The sequence below is a fragment of the Passer domesticus genome, unplaced genomic scaffold (assembly GCF_036417665.1).
Source record: "Passer domesticus isolate bPasDom1 unplaced genomic scaffold, bPasDom1.hap1 HAP1_SCAFFOLD_261, whole genome shotgun sequence".
NCBI lineage: Eukaryota > Metazoa > Chordata > Aves > Passeriformes > Passeridae > Passer > Passer domesticus.
Genome location: NW_026990040.1, coordinates 1 through 23746, shown reverse-complemented (window position 1 = coordinate 23746; position 23746 = coordinate 1). Strand labels below are relative to the sequence as shown.

At 47.6% G+C, this 23746-nt stretch overlaps 1 protein-coding gene across 1 annotated transcript in view; it reads right to left on the bottom strand.

Moving 5' to 3' along the window:
* LOC135292268 (collagen alpha-2(XI) chain-like) overlaps positions 1-19797 on the bottom strand; it is a gene marked incomplete at its 3' end in the record, with an annotated part of 40363 nt that extends 20566 nt beyond the window's left edge. Inside the window, 18 exon segments of the mRNA XM_064406476.1 lie at positions 1222-1274; positions 3850-3959; positions 4843-4898; positions 6445-6494; positions 7826-7879; positions 8017-8070; positions 8192-8277; positions 8280-8298; positions 8876-8895; positions 8898-8928; positions 11737-11790; positions 11920-11973; positions 12110-12163; positions 13785-13892; positions 15954-15995; positions 15997-16008; positions 17906-17960; positions 19706-19797. Coding sequence (XP_064262546.1) covers positions 1222-1274; positions 3850-3959; positions 4843-4898; positions 6445-6494; positions 7826-7879; positions 8017-8070; positions 8192-8277; positions 8280-8298; positions 8876-8895; positions 8898-8928; positions 11737-11790; positions 11920-11973; positions 12110-12163; positions 13785-13892; positions 15954-15995; positions 15997-16008; positions 17906-17960; positions 19706-19797 — 1004 coding nt within the window.
* Between the last annotated feature and the right edge of the window lie 3949 nt (positions 19798-23746).

Genomic DNA, 23746 nt, shown 5'->3' with positions numbered 1-23746 from the left:
GGGAATCCCCCTTTTTTGGGGGAATCCCCCTTTTTTGGGATCCCTTTTTTGGGGAGAATCCCCCTTTTTTGGGATCCCTTTTTTGGGGGAATCCCCCTTTTTTGGGATCCCTTTTTTGGGGGAATCCCCCTTTTTTGGGATCCCTTTTTTGGGGAGAATCCCTCTTTTTTGGGAATCCCCCTTTTTTGGGAATCCCCCTTTTTTTGGGGAATCCCCCTTTTTTGGGATCCCTTTTCTGGGGGAATCCCTCTTTTTTGGGATCCCTTTTTTGGGGAGAATCCCCCTTTTTTGGGGGAATCCCCCTTTTTTGGGGAGAATCCCCCTTTTTTGGGATCCCTTTTTTGGGGGAATCCCCCTTTTTTGGGATCCCTTTTTTGGGGGGAATCCCCCTTTTTTGGGATCCCTTTTTTGGGATCCCTTTTTTGGGGAGAATCCCTCTTTTTTGGGATCCCATTTTTGGGGAGAATCGCCCTTTTTTGGGGAGAATCCCCCATTTTTGGGGAGAATCCCCCTTTTTGGGGGAATCCCCCTTTTTTGGGGAGAATCCCCCTTTTTTGGGAATCCCCCTTTTTTGGGAATCCCCCTTTTTTGGGGGAATCCCCCCTTTTTTGGGATCCCTTTTTTGGGGGGAATCCCCCTTTTTTAGGATCCCTTTTTTGGGATCTTTTTTTGGGGGAATCTCCTTTTTCTTGGGGATCCCCTTTCTTGGTGTCCCCTTTTTTGGGAATCCCCCTTTTTTTTAGGATCCCTTTTTTAGGATCCCTTTTTTTTGGGATCCCCTTTTTAGGTGATCCCCTTTTTTGGGGTCCCCTTTTTGGGGGGAATCCCCTTTTTTTGGGATTCCTTTTATTTGGGGATGCCTTTTTTTGGGGGGGGTCCCATTTTTAGAAAGGGAAAATTTGGGATCCCCATCTTTTTGGGGAAAAAGGGAAATTTGGGATCCTCAGTTTTTTGGGATCCTTTTATGGGATCCCCATTTTTTGGGATGGGGATAAATTTGGGATCCCATTTTTTTGGGGTCCCCATTTTTTGGGATCCCCACTTTTTGGGATTCCCTTTTTTTTGGGATGGGGATAAATTTGGGATCCCCATTTTTTTGATCCCCATTTTTTGGCATCCCCATTTTTTAGGATCCCCATTTTTTGGGATCCCCATTTTTTGGATCCCCATTTTTCGGGATCCCCATTTTTCGGGATCCCCAATTTTGGGGCTCTCACTCACCACGGGTCCGGGGGTCCGGCCTGGCCGGGGCTTCCTGGTTTTCCTTGTTCTCCCTAAAAAACCAGGAAAAACAGGGGAAGGTCCCCAAAATTTGGGGAGTTTGGGGTGAAATCCTGGGATTTGCGGCCCCCAATCCCAAATTTCGGGTCCCAATCCCAGATTTTGGCCCCTCAATCCCAAAATTCGGAGTCCCAATCCCAAATCCCACATCTCAAACCCCAGATATTGGAAGCCCAATCCCAAAATTTTAGTCCAAAATCCCAGAATTTTTGATCCCAATCCCAGATTTTGGGGGTCCCATCTTAAATTCCTGCTCCCTATCCCAAATTTTGGGGTCCCAATCCCAGATTTTAGGGGTTCCAATCCCGGATTTTTTGATCCCAATCCCAGATTTTTTGATCCCAGTCCCAAATTTTGGCGGTTCCAATCCTGGATTTCAGGTCCCAAATCCCAGAATTTTTGATCCCAACCCCAAATTTCGGGTTCCCAACCTCGGATTTCGGGTTCCCAACCCTGAATTTCAGGTTCCCAACCCCGGATTTTGGGGTCCCAATCCCAATTTTTGGTCCAAATCCCAGAATTTGAGTTCCCAACCCCAGAACTTTGTGTCCCAATCTCCAATTTCAAGGTTCCCATCCTGAATTTTCAGTCCCAAATCCCAGAATTTTTGATCCCATTCCGAAATTTTGGGTCCAAATCCCCAGAATTTTTTGGTCCCAATTCCAGATTTCGGGTTCCCAATCCAGATTTGGGGTTCCCAATTCCAAATTTCAGGGTCCCCAATCCCGGATTTTAGGGTTCTCATCCTGAATTCCCAATTTTTGCTCCAAATCCCAGAATTTTTGATCTCAACCCCAAATTTCGGGTTCCCAACCCCAGATTTCGGGTTCCAATCCCAAATTTCGGGTTCCCAACCCCAAATTTGGGGTCCCAATCCCAAATTTCGGGTTCCCAATCCGGATTTCGGGTTCCCAATCCCAAATTTCGGGTCCCAACCCCAAATTTGGGGTCCCAATCCCAAATTTCGGGTTCCCAATCCCAGATTTCGGGTTCCCAACCCCAGACTTCGGGTCCCAACCCCAAATTTCGGGTTCCCAATCCCAGATTTCGGGTTCCCAATCCCGGATTTCTGGTTCCCATCCTGAATTTTGAGTCCCAAATCCCAGAATTTTTGATCCCAAACACCGAATTTTTGATCCCATTCCCAAATTTCGGGTTCCCAATCCCAGATTTCGGGTTCCAACCCCAAATTTCGGGTTCCCAATCCCGGATTTAGGGTTCCCATCCTGAATTCCCAATTTTTGGGTCCCAAATCCCAGAATTTCTGCTCCAAATCCCAGAATTTTTGATCCCAACCCCAGACTTCGGGTTCCCAACCCCAAATTTCGGGTTCCAAATCCCAAATTTCGGGTCCCCAGCCCCAAATTCGGGGTCCCCTCTCACCACGGCGCCCGGCAGCCCCCGCAGCCCCTCGCGCCCCGATCCCCGACCCCAACCCCAAATTTCGGGTTCCCAATCCCAAATTTCGGGTTCCCAATCCCAAATTTCGGGTTCCCAATCCCAAATTTAGGGATTCCCAATCCCAGATTTCGTGTTCCCAGCCCCAGATTTCGGGTTCCTATCCTGAATTTTCAGTCCCAAATCCCAGAATTTTTCATTTGAATCCCAGAATTTCTGCTCCAAATCCCAGAATTTTTGATCCCAACCCCAAATTTCGGGTTCCCAACCCCAAATTTCAGGGTCCCAACCCCAAATTTTGGGTCCCCACTCCAAAATTTCGGGTTCCCAATCCCGGATTTCGGGTTCCCAATCCCAGAATTTTTGATCCCAATCCCAGATTTTGTGTTCCCAATCCCGGATTTCGGGTTCCCATCCTGAATTTCCAGTCCCAAATCCAGAATTTCTGCTCCGAATCCCAGAATTTTAGATCCCAATCCAAAATTCAGGTTCCCAACCCCAAATTTCGGGTTCCCAATCCCGGATTTTTGGTTCCCATCCTGAATTTTCAGTCCCAATCCCCAGAATTTTTGGTCCCAATCTCCAATTTCAGGTCCAAAATCCCAGAATTTTTGATCCCTACCCCAAATTTCGGGTTCCCAACCCTGGATTTCGGGTTCCCAATCCCAGATTTTGTGTTCTCAATCCTGGATTTCAGCTTCCAATCCCAAATTTCGGGTTTCCAATCCCAAATTTCAGGTTTCCAACCCCAAATTTCGGGTTCCCAATCCCAGAATTTTTGATCCCAGCCCCAAATTTCAGGTTTCCAATCCCGGATTTCGGCTTCCCAATCCCAAATCTCGGGTTCCCAACCCCAAATTTCGGGTCTCCAACCCCAAATTTCGGGATCCCAATCCCAGAATTTTTGATCCCAGCCCCAAATTTCAGGTTTCCAATCCCGGATTTCGGGTTCCCAATCCCAAATCTCGGGTTCCCAACCCCAAATTTCAGGGTCCCAATCCCGGATTTCGGGTTCCCAACCCCAAATTTCAGCTTCCCAATCCCAGATTTCGGGTTCCCAACCCCAAATTTCGGGTCCCCAACCCCAGATTTCGGGTTCCCAACCCCAAATTTCGGGTCCCCAATCCCAGATTTGGGGTCCCCAACCCCAAATTCGGGGTCCCCTCTCACCACGGCGCCCGTTTGCCCCCGCAGCCCCTCGGCTCCGGCTTTCCCGGCCGCTCCCGGGGCTCCCACGGCTCCCGTTCTCCCGGGGGCTCCGCGCGCCCCCGGCTCCCCCTGCGGGAACACCGGAATTCCGGGAATTCCGGGAGGGATCTGGGGGGTCCCGAGGGGGTTTGGGGGTTCCCAGGGGATTCTGGGGGGATTTTGGGGTTTCTGGGAATTTGGGGGGGATTTTGGGAGGAGTTTTGGGTTGCCAAGGGGAATTTTGGGGTTCCCAGGGGGAATTTTGGGGATTCCGGGGGGGAATTTTGGGGGTTCCCGAGGAGATTTTGGGGTTTTCTGGGGGAATTGAGGAATTCCGGGAGGAATTTTGGGGGTTCCCAAGGAGATTTTGGGGTTTCTGGGGGAATTTCGGGAGGGATTTTGGGGATCCCGAGGGGGTTTTTGGGGTTCCCTGGGGAGATTTTGGGGTTTCCGGGGGAATTTTGGGGCTTCTTGGAGGGATTTTGGGGATTCCGGGGAGGAATTTTGGGGGTTCTCGAGGAGATTTTGGGATTTCCAGGGGAAATTTGGAAATTCTGGGAGGAATTTTGGCATTTGTGGGGATTTTGGAGGAGTTTTGGGGTTTCCAGGGGGAATTCTGGGGGGATTTGGGGAATTTTAGGGGGATTTGGGGGAATTTTGGGGGGATTTTTTGGGGTTCCTGAGGGGATTTTGGTGTTTCCAGGGGGAATCCCAGGAATTCTGGGCAGATCTGGGGACTTTCGGGAGGAATTTTGGGGTTTCCAGGAGGAATTTTGGGGATTCTGGGAAGTATTTGGGGATTCGGGGGGAACTCAGGGAATTTTGGGGGGATTTTGAGGATTTTAGGGGAGATTTTGGGATTTCTGAGGGGGATTTTGGGATTTCCGAGGGGAATTTTGGGGTTCCCGGGGGAATTTTGGGGATTCCAGGGGGAATTTTGGGGATTTTGGGAGGGAATTTGGGATCTCCCACCCTTGGCTCCCTTCCCGCCCTGGCGCCCTTCGGGACCTCGAGATCCGGCCGGACCCTGGGGAAAAACGGGGAAAATGGGAAAAATGGGGGAAAAACAGGGGAAAATGGGAAAAAATGGGGAAAATGGGGGAGAAGATGGAAAAAAAAACAGGGAAAAATGGGGGGGGGAAATGGGGAAAAAATTGGGGAAAATGGGAAAAAATGGGGAAAATAGGGGAGAAACGGGGGAAAATGGGGGGAAATGGAGAAAAATAGGGGAAAAATGGGAACATTTGGGGGGAAAATGGGGAAAAATTGGGAAAATGGGAAAAAATGGAGGGGAGAAAATTGGGGAAATGGGGGGAAAAGGGGAAAAAATGGGGGGGAAAAACGGGGAAAATGGGGAAAATGGGGGGAGAAGATGGAAAAAAAACAGGGAAAAATGGGGGGGATGGGGAAAAATTGGGGAAAATGGGAAAAAAGGGGAAATGAGAAAAAAAGTGGGGGGGGAATGGGGGAAAAAATGGGGGAAATGGGGAAAAAATGGGGAAAATGGGGGAGAAATGGGGGGAAAGGGGGGAAATGGGAAAAATGGGGAAAAAATAGGGGAAAAATTAGGAAAAATGGGGGGAAAAGGGGAGAAAATGGGGGAAAAAATGGTAAAAGTTGGGGAAAATGGGGGAAAATTGGGGGGAATGGGGAAAAATGGGGGAAATGGGAAAAAAATTGGGGGGAATGGGGAAAATGGGTGAAAAATGGGGGGAAATGGGGAGGGAAACGGGGGGGAATTGGGAAAAAAATTGAGGGGAAATTGGGAAAAAATGGGGGAAAATGGGGAAAATGGGGGAAAATGGGGGAATGGGGAAAATGGGGGAAAAATGAGGGGAAATGGAGGAGAATTGGGAAAATATGGGGGGGAAATGGGGGGAATGGGGAAAATGGAGGGGAAAAGGGGGAAAAACGTGTGGAAATGGGGAAAAATGGGGGGATTGGGAAAAAATGGGGGAAATGGGGAAATGGGGGAAAATGTGGGGAAATGGGAAAAAATGAGGGGAAACGGGGAGGAAAATGATGGGGAAATGGGGGGAAAATTGGGAAAATAGGAAAAATGGAGGGAATTGGGTAAAAAAAAGGGGGAAAAGAGGGGAGAAATGGGGGGAAATGGGTGATGAAATGGGGGGAAAATGGGGAAAAATGGGGAGAATGGGGGCAAACGGGGAAAACGGAAAAAATGGGGGAAAATGGGGAAAAATGGGGGAAAATGGGGAAATAATGGGGGGAAATGGGGGTGAAAAAATGGGGGGGGAAATGGGGAAAAACAGGAGAAAAATGGGGGAAATGGGGAAAAATGGGGGGAAAATGGGGAAAATTGGGGAAAAATGGGGGAAATTGGGGGAAAATGGGGAAATAATGGGGAAAATGGGGGGTGAAAAAATGGGGGGAAATGGGGAAAAACAGGAGAAAAATGGGGGGGAAATGGGGAAAAATGGGGAAAAAATGGGGGGGAAATGGGGAAAAATGGGAAAAATGGGGGAAAATGGGGAAAATTGGGGAAAAATGGGATCAGGGGAGAGATTTGGGGTTGGGGGATTGGGGATTTTTGGGGGATTTTGGGGGTTTTACCCGTTTCCCGAGGGGCCCGGGGGGCCGTTCTCGCCCGTGGGACCCGGAGAGCCCTGAGGAGGAAATTGGGGGAGTTCGGGATCCGGTTCCCAAAAAACGGGACCCCAAAATTCCCAAGGATGGGGATCCCAAAACTCCCAGTCTATGAGATCCCAAATTCCCTAAAGATTGGATCCCAAAATCCCCAAAAACCAGGATTCCAAATTCTCAAAAATCATGATCCCAAAATTCCCAAGCCTCGAGATCCTAAAATTCCCAAGGATTGAGATCCACAAATTCCCACTAATGGGATCCCAAAATCCCCAAGGATTGGGATCCTAGATTTCCCAAAAATTGTGATCCCAGACTCTTTCCAAAGACCAGGATCCCAAATTCCGTCGGCTTGGGATCCCAAAATTCCCCATCAATGGGATCCCAAATTTCCCAATCAACGGATCCCAAAATTCCCAACAATTGGGATCCCAAAATTCCCAAGGACTGAAATCCCAAATTTCCCAAAGATTGGGATTCCAAAATTCCTGAGCAATGAGATCCCAAATCCCCTAAAGATTTGGATCCCAAAATTCCCAAAGACCAGGATCACAAAATGTCCCAAGGCTTGGGATACCAAATTTTCTAAAAATCGTGATCCAAATTTCCCAAAGACCGGGATCCCAAAATTCCCAAGACGGAGATCCCAAAATTCCTGGGGATTGAGATCCCAAATTCCTGAGGCTCAGGATCCCAAATTTCCCGAAGATTGGGATCCCAAAATTCCCAAGGATTCCTAAATTCTCACTCCGCTTGATCCCAAATTCCCGAGGCTCAAGATCCCAAAATTTCCACTCAGCATGATCCTAAATTCCAAGGCCTGGGATCCCAAATTCCCATTCAATGTGATCCCAAAATTCCCAAAGATTGAGATCCCAAAATTCCCAAGGCTCAGGATCCCAAAATTCCCAAAGATTAGGATCCCAAAATTCCCAAGGCTCAGGATCCCAAAATTCCCAAAGATTGGGATCCCAAAATTCCCGAGGCTCAGGATCCCAAAATTCCCAAAGATTGGGATCCCAAAATTCCCGAGGCTCAGGATCCCAAAATCCCCAAAGATTGGGATCCCAAAATTCCCGCTCAACGTGATCCCAAATTCCTGAGGCTCAGGATCCCAAAATTCCCAAAAACTGTGATCCCAAAATTCCCACTCAATGCAATCCCAAAATTCCCAAAGACCAGGATCCCAAAATTCCCAAGGCTCAGGATCCCAAATTTTCCAAAAATCATGATCCCAAATTCCCCAAATTCCCCCTCGACGTGATCCCAAAATTCCTGAGGCTCAGGATCCCAAATTCCCGAGGTTGGGGTCTCCGGGAATTCCGGGAATTCCGGGAATTCCGGGATCTCTCACCGGCTCTCCGGGCTCTCCGTCCTCGCCGCGCTCGCCCTTGGCTCCGTCCTGGCCCTGCAGGAGCACCAAAATCCCGGGATTTTTCCCCCAAATCCCAGCGAAAGAACCACCCCGATCCCAAATTTTGGGGGCCGATCCCAAATTTTGGGCGTTGATCCCAAATTTTGGGGGGTTTTTCGGGAATCGCTCACCCTGGGGCCCATCTCTCCGGGGGGGCCGGGATCTCCGGGGAATCCCACGGGACCCTAAATTTCATTAAAAAAAACGGGAAAAATGGGAAAAATTTTGGGATTTGCACCATCCCAACCCCCTCGGGCTGGCCCAAAATCCCGGGAATTTGGGGAATTTGGGAATTTTGGGGCTCACGGGGTTTCCTTTGGGGCCGTCGTCGCCGGGGGGGCCTTTCCCGCCCGGGGGTCCGGCGGCGCCGGCGGCTCCGGATTCTCCCTTTCCCCCCGGTCCCCGCGCGGGCCCTGGAAAATTCCGGGGAAAAATCGGGATGGGCTCCAAATTGTTGGGAGTTTTTGGGGGTTTTTTGGGATTTTTGGGGATTTTTTTGGGGATTTTTTTGGGTTTTTTTGGGGCTTTTTGGGATTTTTTAGGGATTTTTTGGGGATTTTTTTTTTTATTTTTTTGGGGATTTCTTGGGGTTTTTTGGGATTTTTTTGGGGATTTTTTTGGGGTTTTTTGGGATTTTTGGGGATTTTTTGGGGATTTATTTTTTATTTTTTGGGGATTTTTTTGGATTTTTTGGGGATTTCTTGGGGTTTTTTGGATTTTTGGGGATTTTTTGGTGATTTTTTGGCGCTTTTTGGGATTTTTTGGGATTTTTTGGGGATTTTTTTTGGGATTTTTTTGGGATTTTTTGGGATTTTTGGGTAATTTCTTGGGGCTTTTTGGGGATTTTTTGGGGATTTTTTGGTGATTTTTTGGTGCTTTTTGGGGATTTTTTGGGGATTTTTTGGGAATTTTTTGGGGCTTTGGGGGGTTTTTTGGGGGTTTTTTTGGGGTTTTGGGGGATTTTTTGGGGTTTTTGGGGAGGCGTCTGACCTTGATTCCCGGTTCTCCTGGATTCCCGGAGTTCCGGGTTCGCCGGGGTCGCCCTGGAAGGGGGAAAATCCCAAAATTCCGTTTGGGGTCGGGGCAAGGTTTTGGGGGAAACACCAAAATTCCAACAGGAAACCTCAAAAATCCAAAGTGAAACCCCAAAATTCTGACCAGGAACCCCAAATTTCAGTGAAAAAAACCCAAAATTCCTTCTGGAAATCCCAAATTCCAACAGGAAAGGTCAAAATTCCAACTGAAATCCCAAAATTCCTTCTGGAAATCCCAAACTTCTGACTGGAAATTCCAAAATTGCTCCTGGAAACCCCAAAATTCCCTCTGGAAACCCCAAAATTCCCTCTGGAAACCCCAAAATTCTTTCTGGAAATCCCAAAATTCCTCCTGGAAACCCCAAAATTCCTCCTGGAAATCCCAAAATTCCTTCTGGAAATCCCAAAATTCCTCCTGGAAATCCCAAACTTCTGACTGGAAATTCCAAAATTGCTCCTGGAAACCCCAAAATTCCCTCTGGAAACCCCAAAATTCCTCCTGGAAATCCAAAAATTCCAGCCAGGAGCCCCCAAAATTCTATCTGGGATCCCAAAATCCCCCTGGGACCCCCCAAATTCCAACCTGGATCCCCAAATTCCAACCTGGATCCCCAAATTCCATGTGGAATCCCCAAACTCCATCCAGGTTCCGCAAAAATTCCATCCAAAAACCCCAAAATTCCAGCCAGGACCCCCCTAAATTCTATCTGGAACCCCAAAAATCCAACCTGGGATCCCAAAATCTTCCCTGGGACCCCCCCAAATTCCAACTGGGATCCCCCAAATTCCACCCAAGACCCCCAAAATTCCATCCGGGATCCCCCACATTCCATCCAAAAATCCCCCAGGACCCCCAAAATTCCATCCAAAACCCCCCAAATTCCATCCAAAAAACCCAAAACTCCACCCAGGAACCCCAAAATTCCATCCAGGATTCCCCAAATTTCGTCTGAAAATTCCAAATTCCATCCAGAAATCCCCAAAATTCCATCCAAAAACCCCAAATTCCACCCAAGTCCCCCCAAATTCCACCTGAAAATCCCAAAATTCCCACCCAGGACCCCCCAAAATTCCAACTGGAAATTCCAAATTCCATCCAGGAACCCCCAAATTCCATCCGGGACCCTCCAAAATTCCATCCAAAAATCCCAAAATTCCATCCAGGACCCCCAAAATTCCATCCGAAAACCCCAAATTCCACCCAGGATCCCCCAAATTCCATCTGAAAATCCCAAAATTCCATCCAGGACCCCCAAAATTCCATCCAAAAACCCCAAAATTTCACCCCAAACCCCCAAAATTCCTTCCAAAAATTCTCAAATCCCCCCAGACCCCCAAAATCCTCCCCGGGACCCCAAAATTCCCTCCAAAAATCCCCAAATTCCACCCAGGACCCCCCAAATTCCATCCGAGACCCCAAAATTCCATCCAAAAACCCCAAAATTCCACCCAGGACCCCCAAATTCCATCCCAAAATTCAACTGGGACCCCCAAATTCCATCCGAGACCCCAAAATTCCACCTGAAACCCCCAAAACTCCGTCCAAAAATCCCCGAATTCCATCCAAAAATCCCAAAATTCCACCCAGCACCCCCCAAATTCCATCTGAAAATCCCAAAATTTCAACTGGGACACCCAAGTTCCATCCAACACCCCCAAAATTCCATCCGAAAATCCCCCAAATTCCATCCAAAAACCCCAAAATTTCACCCCAAACCCCCAAAATTCCACCCAAAAATCCCAAATTCCCCTCAGGACCCCTAAAATTCCGTCCAAAAAATCCCCAAATTCCAACCGGAACCCCCCAAAATTCCATCTGAAAATCCCAAAATTCCAACTGGGACCCCCAAATTCCACCCAGAACCCCCAAAATTCCACCCAGGACCCCAAATTCCACCTGAAAATCCCAAAATTCCAACTGGAAACCCCAAATTCCATCCGAGACCCCCCAAATTCCATCTGAAAATCCCAAAATTTCGTCCAAAAATCCCCAAATTCCACCCAGGAACCCCCAAATTCCATCGGAAAATCCCCCAAATTCCATCCAAAAACCCCCAAAATTTCAGCCCAAACCCCCAAAATTCCATCCAAAAACCCCAAAATTCCAACTGGGACCCCCAAATTCCATCCGAGACCCCAAAATTCCACCTGAAACCCCCAAAATTCCGTCCGAAAATCCCCAAATTCCACCCAGGACCCCCCAAATTCAACACGAAAATCCCAAAATTCCAACTGGGACCCCCCAAATTCCACCTGAGACCCCCCAAATTCCACCCAAAAATCCCCAAATTCCACCCAGAACCCCCCAAATTTCCCCCAGGACCCCCAAAATTTCATCTGAAAATCCCCAAATCCCCCCAGGATCCCCAAATTCCATCCAAAAAACCCCAAATTCCAACCGGAACCCCCCAAAATTCCATCTGAAAATCCCAAAATTCCAACTGGGACCCCCCAAATTCCACCCAGAACCCCCAAAATTTCATCCAAAAATTCTCACATTCCACCCAAGTCCCCCCAAATTCCATCCAAAAATCCCAAAATTCCCAACTAAGATCCCCCAAATTTTCCCCAGGACCCCCCAAATTCCATCCGAAAATCCCAAAATTCCAACTGAGACTCCCCAAGTTCCATCCAAAAACCCCAAAATTTCAACCCAAGCCCCCAAAATTCCATCCAAAAATTCTCGAATTCCATCCAAACCCCCCAAAATTCCGCCCAAGTCCCCCCAAATTCCATCTGAAAATCCCAAAATTCCACACAGGACCCCCCAAATTCCACCCAAAATCCCCCAAATCCCCCCCAAATCCGGCCCCTCACCTTCTCTCCGGGCGGTCCCAAATTCCCGACGCCTCCGGGGGGTCCTTGGGGTCCCTGGATTTGGGGTGGGAGCGGAAATTTCCCCAAATTTTCATTTTTTGGGAATTTTTTGGGGATTTTTTAATTAATTTTTGGGGGATTTTGGGGGATTTTTGGGGATTTTTTGGGGAATTTTGGACTCACGTCGGCTCCGGAGGCTCCGGCGGGGCCGCGGGGCCCGGGGGGGCCGGGGGGACCCTGGGGGAGAAAATTGGGGAATTTTGGGAAATTTTGGGAAATTTTTTGGGATTTTTGGGAATGTTTTGAGGATTTTTTGAATTTTTGGGGATTTTTTGGGGGATTTTGGGGTTTTTGGGGGTCAAAGGTCGCTCACACAGGGGTCCACGTCTCCCGTCTCGCCCTTGTCCCCCGCGGGACCCGGAGAGCCCTGCAAGGGAAATTTGGGGAAATTTTGGGGAATTTGGGAATTTTGGGAGGTGGGGGGAGAAAATTTGGGGGGAAAAATGGGGATTTTGGGGGGAAAAAAAGGGAATTTTGGGGAAAAATTGGGATTTTAGGGTAAAAAAATTGGGATTGTGGGGGAAATTTGGGACATTTGGGAGGTGGAGGGAGAAGATTTTGGGGGGAAATTGGGATTTTGGGGAGAAATTGGGATTTTGAGGGGAAAAATTGGGATTTTGGGGGAAAAAATGGGAATTTTGGGGAAAAATTGGGAATTTTGGGATTGTGGGGGGAATTTTGGAAATAGGGGGAAAATTTGGGGATTTTGGGGAAAATTTGGGATTTGAGAAATTTGAGAAAATTTTTTGGGAAAATTGGGATTTTGGGGGGGATTTTGGGGATTTTGGGGTCATGGAGGGAAAAATTTTGGAGAAAATTGGGGATTTTAGGTGAAAAAAATGGGATTTTGGGGGAAAATTTGGGAATTTTGGGAGGGGTTGGGGAGGTGGAGGGAGAAAATTTGGGGGAAAAATTGGGATTTTAGGGGAAAAAAAACGGGATTTTGGGGGGAAATTTGGAAATATGGGGGGAATTTGGGGGAAATTTGGAGATTTTGGGAATTTTGGGAGGGGTTGGGGCAGTGGAGGGAGAAAATCTGGGGGATTTGGGGGAAAAATCAGGATTTAGGGAGAAAACATTGGGATTTAGGGGGAAAATTTGGGGATTTTGGGAGAAAATTTGGGGGAAAAATTGGGATTTTTGAGGGGGAAAAATTGATATTTTTTGGGGGGAAAATTGGGATTTTTGGTTTTTTGTGGTGGAAAAGTTGGGGGGATTTGGGGTTTTTTTGGGATGAGTTTTTTGGGGGGGGTTTTTGCTTTGTTTGGGGGTGGATTTTTGTGGGAATTTGGGGGTTTTGGGGATGGATTTTTTGGGGGCATTTGGGTTTTTTGGGGGTGGATTTTTTTGGGGATTTGGGGTTTTCTGGGCTGGATTTTTTGGGGTTTTTTGGGCTGGATTTTTAGGGGGATTTTGGATTTTTGGGCTGGATTTTCTTTGGGTTTTCTGGGCTGGATTTTTTGGGGGTTTTGGGATGGATTTTTAGGGGGGATTTGGGGTTTTTGAGCTGGATTTTTGGGGGATTTGGGATTTTTGGGCTGGATTTGTTTGGGGTTTTTGGGCTGCATTTTTAGGGGGAATTGGAAGTTTTGGGCTGGATTTTTTGGGGTTTTCTGGGCTGGATTTTTAAGGGGATTTGGGGTTTCCTGGGCTGGATTTTTTGGGATTTTCTGGGCTGGATTTTAAGGGTTTTTTAGGGTGGATTTTTAGGGGGATTTGGGATTTTTGAGCTGGAATTTTTTGGGGTTTTCTGGGCTGGATTTTAAGGGTTTTTTAGGGGGATTTGGGGTTTTCTGGACTGGATTTTTTTGGGGGATTTGGGGTTTTTTGGGCTGGATTTTTTGGGGTTTTCTGGGCTGGATTTTAAGGGATTTTTAGGGTGCATTTTTTAAGGGGATTTGGAGTTTTCTGGACTGGATTTTTTGGGGTATTTGGAGGTTCCCGGGCTGGATTTTTTGGGTTTTTTTTGGGTTTTTTTGGGGTCTCACCTGCAGGCCGATGGGCCCGGGGGGGCCGTTGAAGCCCCGCGTGCCCTCGTCCCCTTTGACCCCAAAATGTCCTTGGGGTCCCCGAGCCCCCGGCTCCCCGTCCGCGCCCTGGGAGGGGAAAATCGGGGGGTCAGAAACCCAAAAAACCCCCCCAAAATCCCCCAAAAAAATCCCCTGAAAATCCCCCCCAAAAACCCCAGCAAACAACCCCCAAAATCACCCCAAAAAACCCGAAAAAACAATCCCAAAAATCCCCCCAGAAATCCCCAAAAAAATCCCCCCAAAAATCCCAAATCCCCCCCAAAAAACCTGAATAAACAACACCCAAAATCGCCCCAAAAATCCCCCCAAAAATCCCCCAAAAAATCCCCAAATCCCCCCCAAAATCCCCAGCAAACAACCCCCAAAATCGCCCCCAAAATCTCCCCAAAATCCCCCCAAAAATCCCCCCATCCCCCCCCAAAACCCCAGCAAACAACCCCCAAAATCGCCCCCAAAAACCCGAAAAAACAACCCCCAAAATCACCCAAAAAATCCCAAAATCCCCCAAAAAACCTGAATAAACAACCCCCAAAATCGCCCCCAAAATCCCCCCAAAAATCCCAAATCCCCCCCAAAAAACCCGAATAAACAACCCCAAAATCGCCCCAAAATCCCCCCCAAAATCCCCAAATCCCCCAAAAAACCCGAATAAACAACCCCCAAAATCGCCCCCAAAATTCCCCCAAAAATCCCCAAATCCCCCCAAAATCCCCAATAAACAACCCCCAAAATCGCCCCCAAATTGCCCCAAAAATATCCCCAAAAATCCCTCCAAAACCCCAAAATCCGATCAAAACCCATCCTAAAAATCCTCCCAAATCCTCCCCCCAAAAAATCCCAAAATCCCCCCAAATATTGACCCCAAAATTCCCCTAAAATCCCCAAATTCCCCCAAATTTTACCAAAATTCTTCTAAAATCCCCCAAATTTTCCCAAAATTCCTCTAAAGTCCTCAAAGTCCCTAAATTTCCCCAAATTTCCCCAAATCCCCAAATTTCCCCCCAGATTTTTCCCAAAATCCCCCAAATTTCCCCCCAAAATTCCCCTAAAATCACCCAAATTTCCCCCAAATCCCCAAATTTCCCCCCAGATTTTCCCAAAATCCCCCAAATTTCCCCCAAATCTTCCCCCAAATTTCCCCAAATTCCCCCAAATCTCTCCCAAATTCCCCTAAAATCCCCAAATTCCCCCAAATCTTCCCCCAATCCCTCAAATTTCCCCAAAATCCCCAAATTTTCCCCAAATGTTCCCAAATTTCCCCAAATTTCCCCCCAAATATCCCGAAATTTCCTCTAAAACCCCAAATTTCCCCAAATTCCCCAATTTTTTCCAAAATTCCCCTAAAATCCCCCAATTTTTCCCCAAAATCCCAAATTTCCCCCCAAATCCCCAAATTTTCCCAAAACCCCCCAAATTTCCCTGCAAATCCCCATTTCTTTTCTCCAAAATCCCCAAAATTCCTCTAAAATCCACAAATTCCCCAAAATCCCCCAAATTTGCCCCCCAAAATCCCCCAAATGTCCCCAAAATTCCCCCAAATTTTTCCCAAAATTCCTCTAAAATCCCCCAAAATTCCCCCCAAAATCTCAAATTTCCCCAATATTTTTTCCCAAAGTCCCCCAAATTTTCCCCCAATCCCCCAAAATTCCCCAAATTCCCCCAATTTTTTTCCCAAAATCCCTCTAAAATTCCTCAAATTTCCCCAAAATCCCAATTTTTTCCCCCCAAATTCCCCCAAAATGTTCCAAATTTCCCTAAAATACCCCCAAATTTTCCCAAAAATTTCCCCAAAATTCCTCTAAAATCGCCCAAATCCCCAATTTTTTTTCTGCAAATTCCCCCAATTTTTCCCAAATCCCCCCCAAATTTCCCAAAACCCCCCAAATTTCCCCAAATTTTCCCCCAAATCCCCAAATTTTCCCAAAATCCCCTGAATTTCCTCCCACAATCCCCATATTTTTCACCCCCCAAGTCTCCAAATTTTCCCTCAAAATTTCCCCAAAATCCCCAAATTCTCCACAAATTCCCCCCAATTTTTCCCAAAATCCCTCTAAAATCACCCAAAATCCCCATTTTTCCCCAAATCCCCAAGTTTCCCGATTTCCCCGGAATTCTCCCCAATCTCACGGCGGCTCCGGGCCGGCCCACGGCGCCCGCGGCTCCGGGGGGGTCCCGGCGGGCCCTGCAAAATTCAACAATTTTGGGCTGAAATCCGCCCGTTTTGGGGTCAAAGCCCCCAATTTCGGGTTTTTTTGGGATGAAATCTCCCAATTTTTGGGTGAAATCCCCAAATTTTCGGGGTTTTTGGGGTGAAATCCCCCAATTTTGGGGTTTTTTTGGGGTGAAATCCCCCAAATTTGGGGTTTTGGGGTGAAATCCCCCAAGTTTGGGGGTGAAATCCCCCAAGTTTGGGGTTTTGGGGTGAAATCTCCCAATTTTGGGGGTGAAATCCCCGAATTTTGGGGGGTTTTGGGGTGAAATCCCCCAGTTTTGGGGGTTTTTTTGGGCTGAAATCCCCAATTTTGGGTTTTTTGGGGTGAAATCCCCCAATTTTGGGGTGAAATCCCCGAATTTTGGGGTTTTTTGGGGTGAAATCCCCCAATTTTGGGTTTTTCAGGGTGAAATCCCCCAATTTTGGGTTTTTTTGGGGTGAAATCCCCGATTTTGGTGTTTTATTGGGGTGAAATCCCCCAAATTTCGGGGTTTTGGGGTGAAATCCCCAAATTTGGGTTTTTTTTGGGGTGAAATCCCCCAGTTTTGGGTTTTTCAGGGTGAAATCCCCCAAATTTCGGGGTTTTTGGGGTGAAATCCCCCAATTTTGGGGTTATTTTGGGTGAAATCCCCCAGTTTTGGGGTTTTTTTGGGGTGAAATCCCCCAATTTTGGGGTTTTTTTGGGGTGAAATCCCCCAATTTTGGGGTTTTTTTGAGGTGAAATCCCCCAATTTTGGGGGTTTTGGGGGTGAAATCCCCCTGTTTTGGGGGTTTTTTGAGGTGAAATCCCCAATTTTGGGGTTTTGGGGGTGAAATCCCCCAGTTTTGGGGTTTTTTGAGCTGAAATCCCCAATTCTGCTTTTTTGGGGTGAAATCCCCCAATTTTGGTTTTTTTGGGGTGAAATCCCCCAAATTTTGGGGTTTTTGGGGTGAAATCCCCCAATTTTGGGGTTTTATTGGGGTGAAATCCCCCAAATTTCGGGGTTTTTTGGGGTGAAATCCCCCAATTTTGGGGTTTTTGGGATGAAATCCCCAATTTTGGGGTTTTTTTGGGGTGAAATCCCCCAATTTTGTTTTTTTTTGGGGTGAAATCCCCCGATTTTGGGGTTTTATTGGGGTGAAATCCCCCAATTTTGGGGTTTTTTTTTGGGGTGAAATCCCCCAAATTTTGGGGTTTTTGAGGTGAAATCCCCCAATTTTGGGTGGTTTTTGGGTGAAATCCCCCAATTTTGGGTTTTTTTGGGGTGAAATCCCCCAGTTTTGGGGTTTTTTTGGGGTGAAATCCCCCAATTGTGGGGTTTTTTTGGGGTGAAATCCTCAATTTTGGGGGTTTTTTTTGGGGTGAAATCCCCCAAATTTCGGGGTTTTTTGGGGTGAAATCCCCCAATTTTGGGGTTTTTTTGGGATGAAATCCCCCAATTTTGGGGGTTTTTTTTGGGTGAAATCCCCCCAATTTTGGGGTTTTTGGCGTGAAATCCCCAGTTTTGGGGTTTTTTTGGGGTGAAATCCCCCAATTTGGGTTTTTTTGAGGTGAAATCCCCCAATTTTGGGGTTTTTTTTGGGGTGAAATCCCCCAGTTTTGGGGTTTTTTGAGCTGAAATCCCCAATTCTGCTTTTTTGGGGTGAAATCCCCCAATTTTGGGTTTTTTGGATGTGAAATCCCCCAAATTTGGATTTTTTTGGGGTGAAATCCACCCAAATTTGGGGGGTTTTGGGGTGAAATCCCCCAATTTTGGGGTGAAACCCCCCAATTTTGGGGTTTTTTTGGGTTTTTTTGGGATGAAATCCCCCAGTTTTGGGTTTTTTTGGGGTGAAATCCCCCAATTTTGGGTTTTTGGGGTGTTTTTGGGTGTTTTTGGTGACTCACGTGCTCCCCCTTGGCGCCTTTGGGGCCTTTGGGGCCCGGCTCGCCGCCCTCAGCCCTGAGGGAAATTGGGGGAAAAAACAGGGATTTTGGGAAAATTCAGGGAAATTCAGGGAAAAAATGGGAAAATTCGGGAATTTTTGGGAAAATTTGGGGAAAATGGGGAAAATTCGGGGATTTTGGGGAGGAAATTTGGGGAAAATTTGGGAAAATTTGGGAATTTTTTGGGGAAATTTGGGCGGAAATTGGGGGAAATTTGGAGAATTTGAGAATGTTGGGGGGAAATTTGGGAATTTTTTGGGGGAAATGGGGGAAATGGGGAAAATTTGGGAATTTTCGGGGGAAATTTGGGAAAATTCAGGAATTTTGGGAGGCAAATTGGGGAAAATTGGGGGAAAATATGGGAAAATCTGAGAATTTTGAGCGGAAATTTGGGGAAAATTTGGGAAAATTTGGGAGGGAAATTTGGGAAAATTTGGGCAAAACTCGGGAAACTTGGGGGGAAATCTGGGGAAATTCAGGAATTTTGGGGGGAAATTGGGGAAAAATGGGGAAAATTCGGGAATTTGGGGGAAATTCGGGATAATTTAGGGAAAATCAGGGAAAATTTGAGAATTTTGGGAGGGAAATTTGGGTGGAAATTGGGGGAAATTGTGGGAAAATTGGGGAAATTTGGGGAGGAAATTTAGAATTTTTGGGATATTTTGGGAATTTGGGAGGGAAATTGGGGGATTTTGGGGGGAAATTTGCAGATTTTTGGGAATTTTGGGGCTCCCGGGTGGATTTTTTTGGGCATTTTTAAAATTTTTTTGGGCTATTTTAGGATAATTTGGGATATTTGGGCAATTTTGGGATAATTTTGGGACATTTTTGGATATTTTGGGGTGCCCACCTTGTCCCCATCATCCCTGAGACCCCCGGGGGGTCCTGGAGGGTCCCGGGGGGGATTTTTGGGGCCGTTTTTGGTGATTTTGGAGCTCCTGGGTGGATTTTTGGGGCATTTTTGGGACTTTTGGGCTCCCGGTGGAATTTTGGGGGATTTTGGGGCAATTTTTTGTTTTTTGGGGCTCCTGGGTTGAATTTTGGGGCATTTTTGGGAATTTTGGGGCGCCCAGGTGAATTTTCTGGGGGATTTTTGGGGCCATTTTTTGAGATTTTGGGCTCCCGGGTGGATTTTTGGGGAATTTTTGGGAATTTTGGGGCTCTGTGATGAAATTTTGGGGGATTTTGGGGCTTCCAGGGGAATTTTTTGGGCAATTTTTGGGTTTTTTGGGGATTTTGGGGCTCCTGGGTGGATTTGGGGCATCTCGGGGGGGATTTTTGGGGCCATTTTTGGCGATTTTGGTGCTCCTGGGTGGATTTTTTCGGGGATTTTTTTAAATTTTTGGGACATTTTATGATAATTTTGGGACATTTTGGATATTTTGGGGTGCCCACCTTATCCCCGTCATCCCCAGGCCCCCCGGGGGGTCCTGGAGGGGTCCCGGGGGGGATTTTTGGGGCCAATTTGGTGATTTTGGAGCTCCCGGGCGGATTTTTGGGGAATTTTTTAATTTTTTGGGACATTTTGGGCTATTTTGGGACATTTTGGGACATTTTGGGCTATTTTGGGGTGCCCACCTTGTCGCTGTCGTCGCCGGGCCCCCCGGGGGGTCCTGGAGGGTCCCGGGGGGGATTTTTGGGGCCGTTTTTGGTGATTTTGGGGCTCCCGGGTTGATTTTTTCGGGGATTTTGGGGTTTTGGGTTATTTAAGGACATTTTATGATAATTTTGGGACATTTTGGGCTATTTTGGGGTGCCCACCTTGTCGCCGTCGTCCCAGGCCCCCCGGGGGGTCCGGCGGGCCCCGGGAGCCCCACGGGCCCCTGGATCCCGTCACGCCCGGGGGCGCCCATCCCGCCTTTTTCTCCCTAAAAAATCCAAATTTGGGCAATTTCTCCGCATTTCTGAGACTTTTTGGGCTCAATTCGAAACCCCCGCAGCGAAAAAAAACCAAATTTTAACCCAAACCCCCCCAACTTTACAAAAATGCCAAAAATTTATCCCAAACCCCCAAAATTTTACCCCCAAACCCCCAATTTTCCCCCAAAATCCCGAATTTTTACCCCAAAACCCCCAAAGTGGACCCAAACCACCCAAATTTGACCCAACCCCCCAAATTTTACCCAAAAACACCAAAAATTTCACCCAAAACACCAAAAATTTGACCCCAACCCCCCCAAATTGTACCCAAAATTCCCAAATTTGACCCCCCAAACCCCAAAATTCAATCCCAAAACCCCAAATTTGACCCAAACCACCCAAATTTGACCTAAACCCAAAACTTTAAGCCCAAAACCCCGAAATTTCACCCAAAACTCCTCAAAATTCAATCTCCAAACCCCCAAATTTCACCCCCAAACCTCCCAAAATTTGACCCCCAAAACCCCAAATTTGACCCCAAACTCCAAATTTCACCCCCAAAACTCCCAAATTGGACCCAAACCACCCAAATTTGACTGAAACCCCAGAAATTTAACCCCAAACCCCCCAATTTCACCAAAAATCCCTCAAAATTCAATCCCCAAACCCCCAAATTCGACCCCAAAACCCCGAAATGTCACCCTTAAACCAGACCCAAAACCCAAAAATTTCACCCCAAAACCCCTAAATTTGACCCTAGAACCCCCAAATTTCACCCCAAATTGGACCCAAACCACCCAAATTTGACCCAAACCCCAAAAATTTAACCCCAAAACCCCCCAAATTTCACCCCAAGCCCCCCAATTTTACCCAAACCACCAAAAATTTTACCCCAAATTGGACCCAAAATTCCCACATTTGGTCCCAAAACCTCCAAGTTGGACCCCAAACTCCCCCAATTTTACCCCAAATGTGTCCCAAAACCCAAAATTTCACCCCAAACCCCAAATTCGATCCCAAAACACCCAAATTCAACCCCAAATTTAACCCAAAAAACCCCCAAATTTTCCCCCCAAAAATCCCCAAATTCCTCCCCCAAACCCCTCCCAGAACTCCCAGAATTCCCGGAATTTTGGGAATTCCCAAAAAATGGGAACCTCAGCCTCCCCAAAGCCCCCAAAATCCCCAAGTTTCTTCCCCAAATCCTCAAATTTCCCCCCAAAACCCCCAAAGTTCCCCCAAAAAATCTCCAAATTTCCCCCCAAATCCCCAAATTTCCTCCCCAAACCCCTCCCAGAATTCCCGAAATTCCCAGAATTTTGGGAATTTCAGGAATTTTGGGAATTTCGGGAATTTGGGAATTCCGGGGCTCACCAGGACCCCCAACCCCCCAAATCCTAAAAGTTCTTCCCTCAAAATCCCCAAATTTCCCCCCCCAAATCCCCAAAATTTCCCCAAAACCCCTCCCAGAAATCCCAGAATTCTCGGAATTTTGGGAATTTTGGGAATTTTGGGAATTTTAGGGAATTCCGGGGCTCACCGGGACCCCCAAACCCCCAAATTTCCCCCCCAAAATCCCAAATTTTCCCCCAAATCCCCCCTAAACTCCCAAATTTTCCCCAAAATCCCCAAATTTTCCCCCAAGCCACTCCCAAAACCCTCCCGAAATTCCCAGAATTTGGTGAATTTTGGGGATTTTGGTGAATTTTGGGCATTTTGTGCTCAGCGGGACCCCCAAACCCCCCAAATTCCCCCCAAAATCCCCAAGTTTCTTCCCCAAACCCCCAAATTTTCCCCGAAATCCCCCAAATTTCCCCCCCCAGACCCCTCCCAGAGCTCCCAAATTCCCAGAATTTTGTGAATTTTGGGAATTTTAGGGAATTCCGGGGCTCACCGGGACCCCCAAACCCCCAAATTTCCCCCCCAAAATCCCCGAATTTTCCCCCAAATCCCCCCTAAACTCCCAAGTTTTCCCCCAAATCCCCAAATTTTCCCCCAAACCCCTCCCACACCCCTCCCAGAACTCCCAAATTCCCGGAATTTTGGGGAATTTTGGGGAATTTTGGGGAATTTTGGGGAATTTTGGGGATTTTGGGAATTCGGGGGCTCACCAGTACCCCCAAAACCTCCCAAATTCCCCCCAAAACCCCCAAATTTTCCCCAAATTCTTCCAATTTCCCCCCAAATTCCCAAAATTTCCCCCAAAATCCCCAAATTTTCCCCAAATTTTCCCCCCAGACCCCCCCCAGAACTCCCAAATTCCCGGATTTTGGGAATTTTGGGGAATTTTGGTGAATTTGGGGGAATTTTGTGCTCACCGGGACCCCCAAACCCCCCCAAATTCCCCCCAAAATCCCCAAGTTTCTTCCCCAAACCCCCAAATTTTCCCCAAAATCCCCCAAATTTCCCCCCCAGACCCCTCCCAGAGCTCCCAAATTCCCAGAATTTTGGGAATTTTGGGAATTTTAGGGAATTCCGGGGCTCACCGGGACCCCCAAACCCCCAAATTTCCCCCCCCAAAATCCCCGAATTTTCCCCCAAATCCCCCCTAAACTCCCAAGTTTTCCCCAAATCCCCAAATTTTCCCCCAAACCACTCCCACACCCCTCCCAGAACTCCCAAATTCCCGGAATTTTGGGGAATTTTGGGGAATTTTGGGGAATTTTGGGGATTTTGGGAATTCGGGGGCTCACCAGTACCCCCAAAACCTCCCAAATTCCCCCCAAAACCCCCAAATTTTCCCCAAATTCTTCCAATTTCCCCCCCCAAATTCCCAAAATTTCCCCCAAAATCCCCAAATTTTCCCCAAATTTTCCCCCCAGACCCCCCCAGAACTCCCAAATTCCCGGAATTTGGGGAATTTTGGGGAATTTTGGTGAATTTGGGGAATTTTGTGCTCACCGGGACCCCCCAAACCCCCCCAAATTCCCCCCAAAATCCCCAAGTTTCTTCCCCAAATCCTCAAATTTTCCCCAAAATCCCCCAAATTTCCCCCCCAGACCCCCCCCAGAACTCCCAAATTCCCGGAATTTTGGGGAGATTTTGGAATTTTGGCATTCTGTGCTCACCGGGCCGCCTTTGTCTCCGGGGGCGCCGGGGGGGCCCTGGGGGCCGGGGCGGCCGGGGGGACCCACGGGACCCCCCCAGGCCCGGGGGGCCCCGAGAGCCTGGGGAGCCCTAATGGGGAGAAAAAATAAAAATTCAAATCAAATTTGGGGTGAAAAACCGGAAATTTGGGAAAAAATGGGGAAAAAATGGGAAAAATGGGGAATTTCTGGGGGAAATCTCCGGGAATTGGGGCTGGGGGAGCCACGGGACCCCCAGAGCTGGGGGGCCCCGAGAGCCCGGCCAGCCCTGGGGGAGAAAAAGAGTGAAATTTGGGGTGAAAAATGGGAAATTTGGGAAAAAATGGGAAAAATTCGGGAAAAAAATCCAGAATTTCTGGGGGGAAATCCCGAAATTTGGGGGAAAAAATGGGGGAAAAAATCCTGAATTCGGGGGAAAATGGTTAAAAAATGGGGGGGAAATTGGAGAAAAAAATCCTGAATTTTTGGGAGGAAATCCTGAAATTTTGGGGGAAAATGGGAAAAAATGGGGAAAAAAGGGGGTGGGGAAATGGGGGAAAAATCCCCAAATTTGGGGGAAAATTGTTAAAAATGGGGAAAAAATGGGGAAAGAATCCTGCAATTTGGGGAAAAAATGGGGAGAAAATTCCAGAGTTCTGGGCGGAAATCCTGAATTTTTGGGAGAAAAATCCTGAAATTTTGGGGGAAAATGGGGGAAATCATGAAAAATGGGGAATTTCTGGGGGGAAATGGCTGAAATTTGGGCTGGGGGAGCCACGGGACCCCCAGAGCTGGGGGGCCCCGAGAGCCTGGGGAGCCCTAATGGGGAGAAAAATAAAAATTCAAATCAAATTTGGGGTGAAAAACCGGAAATTTG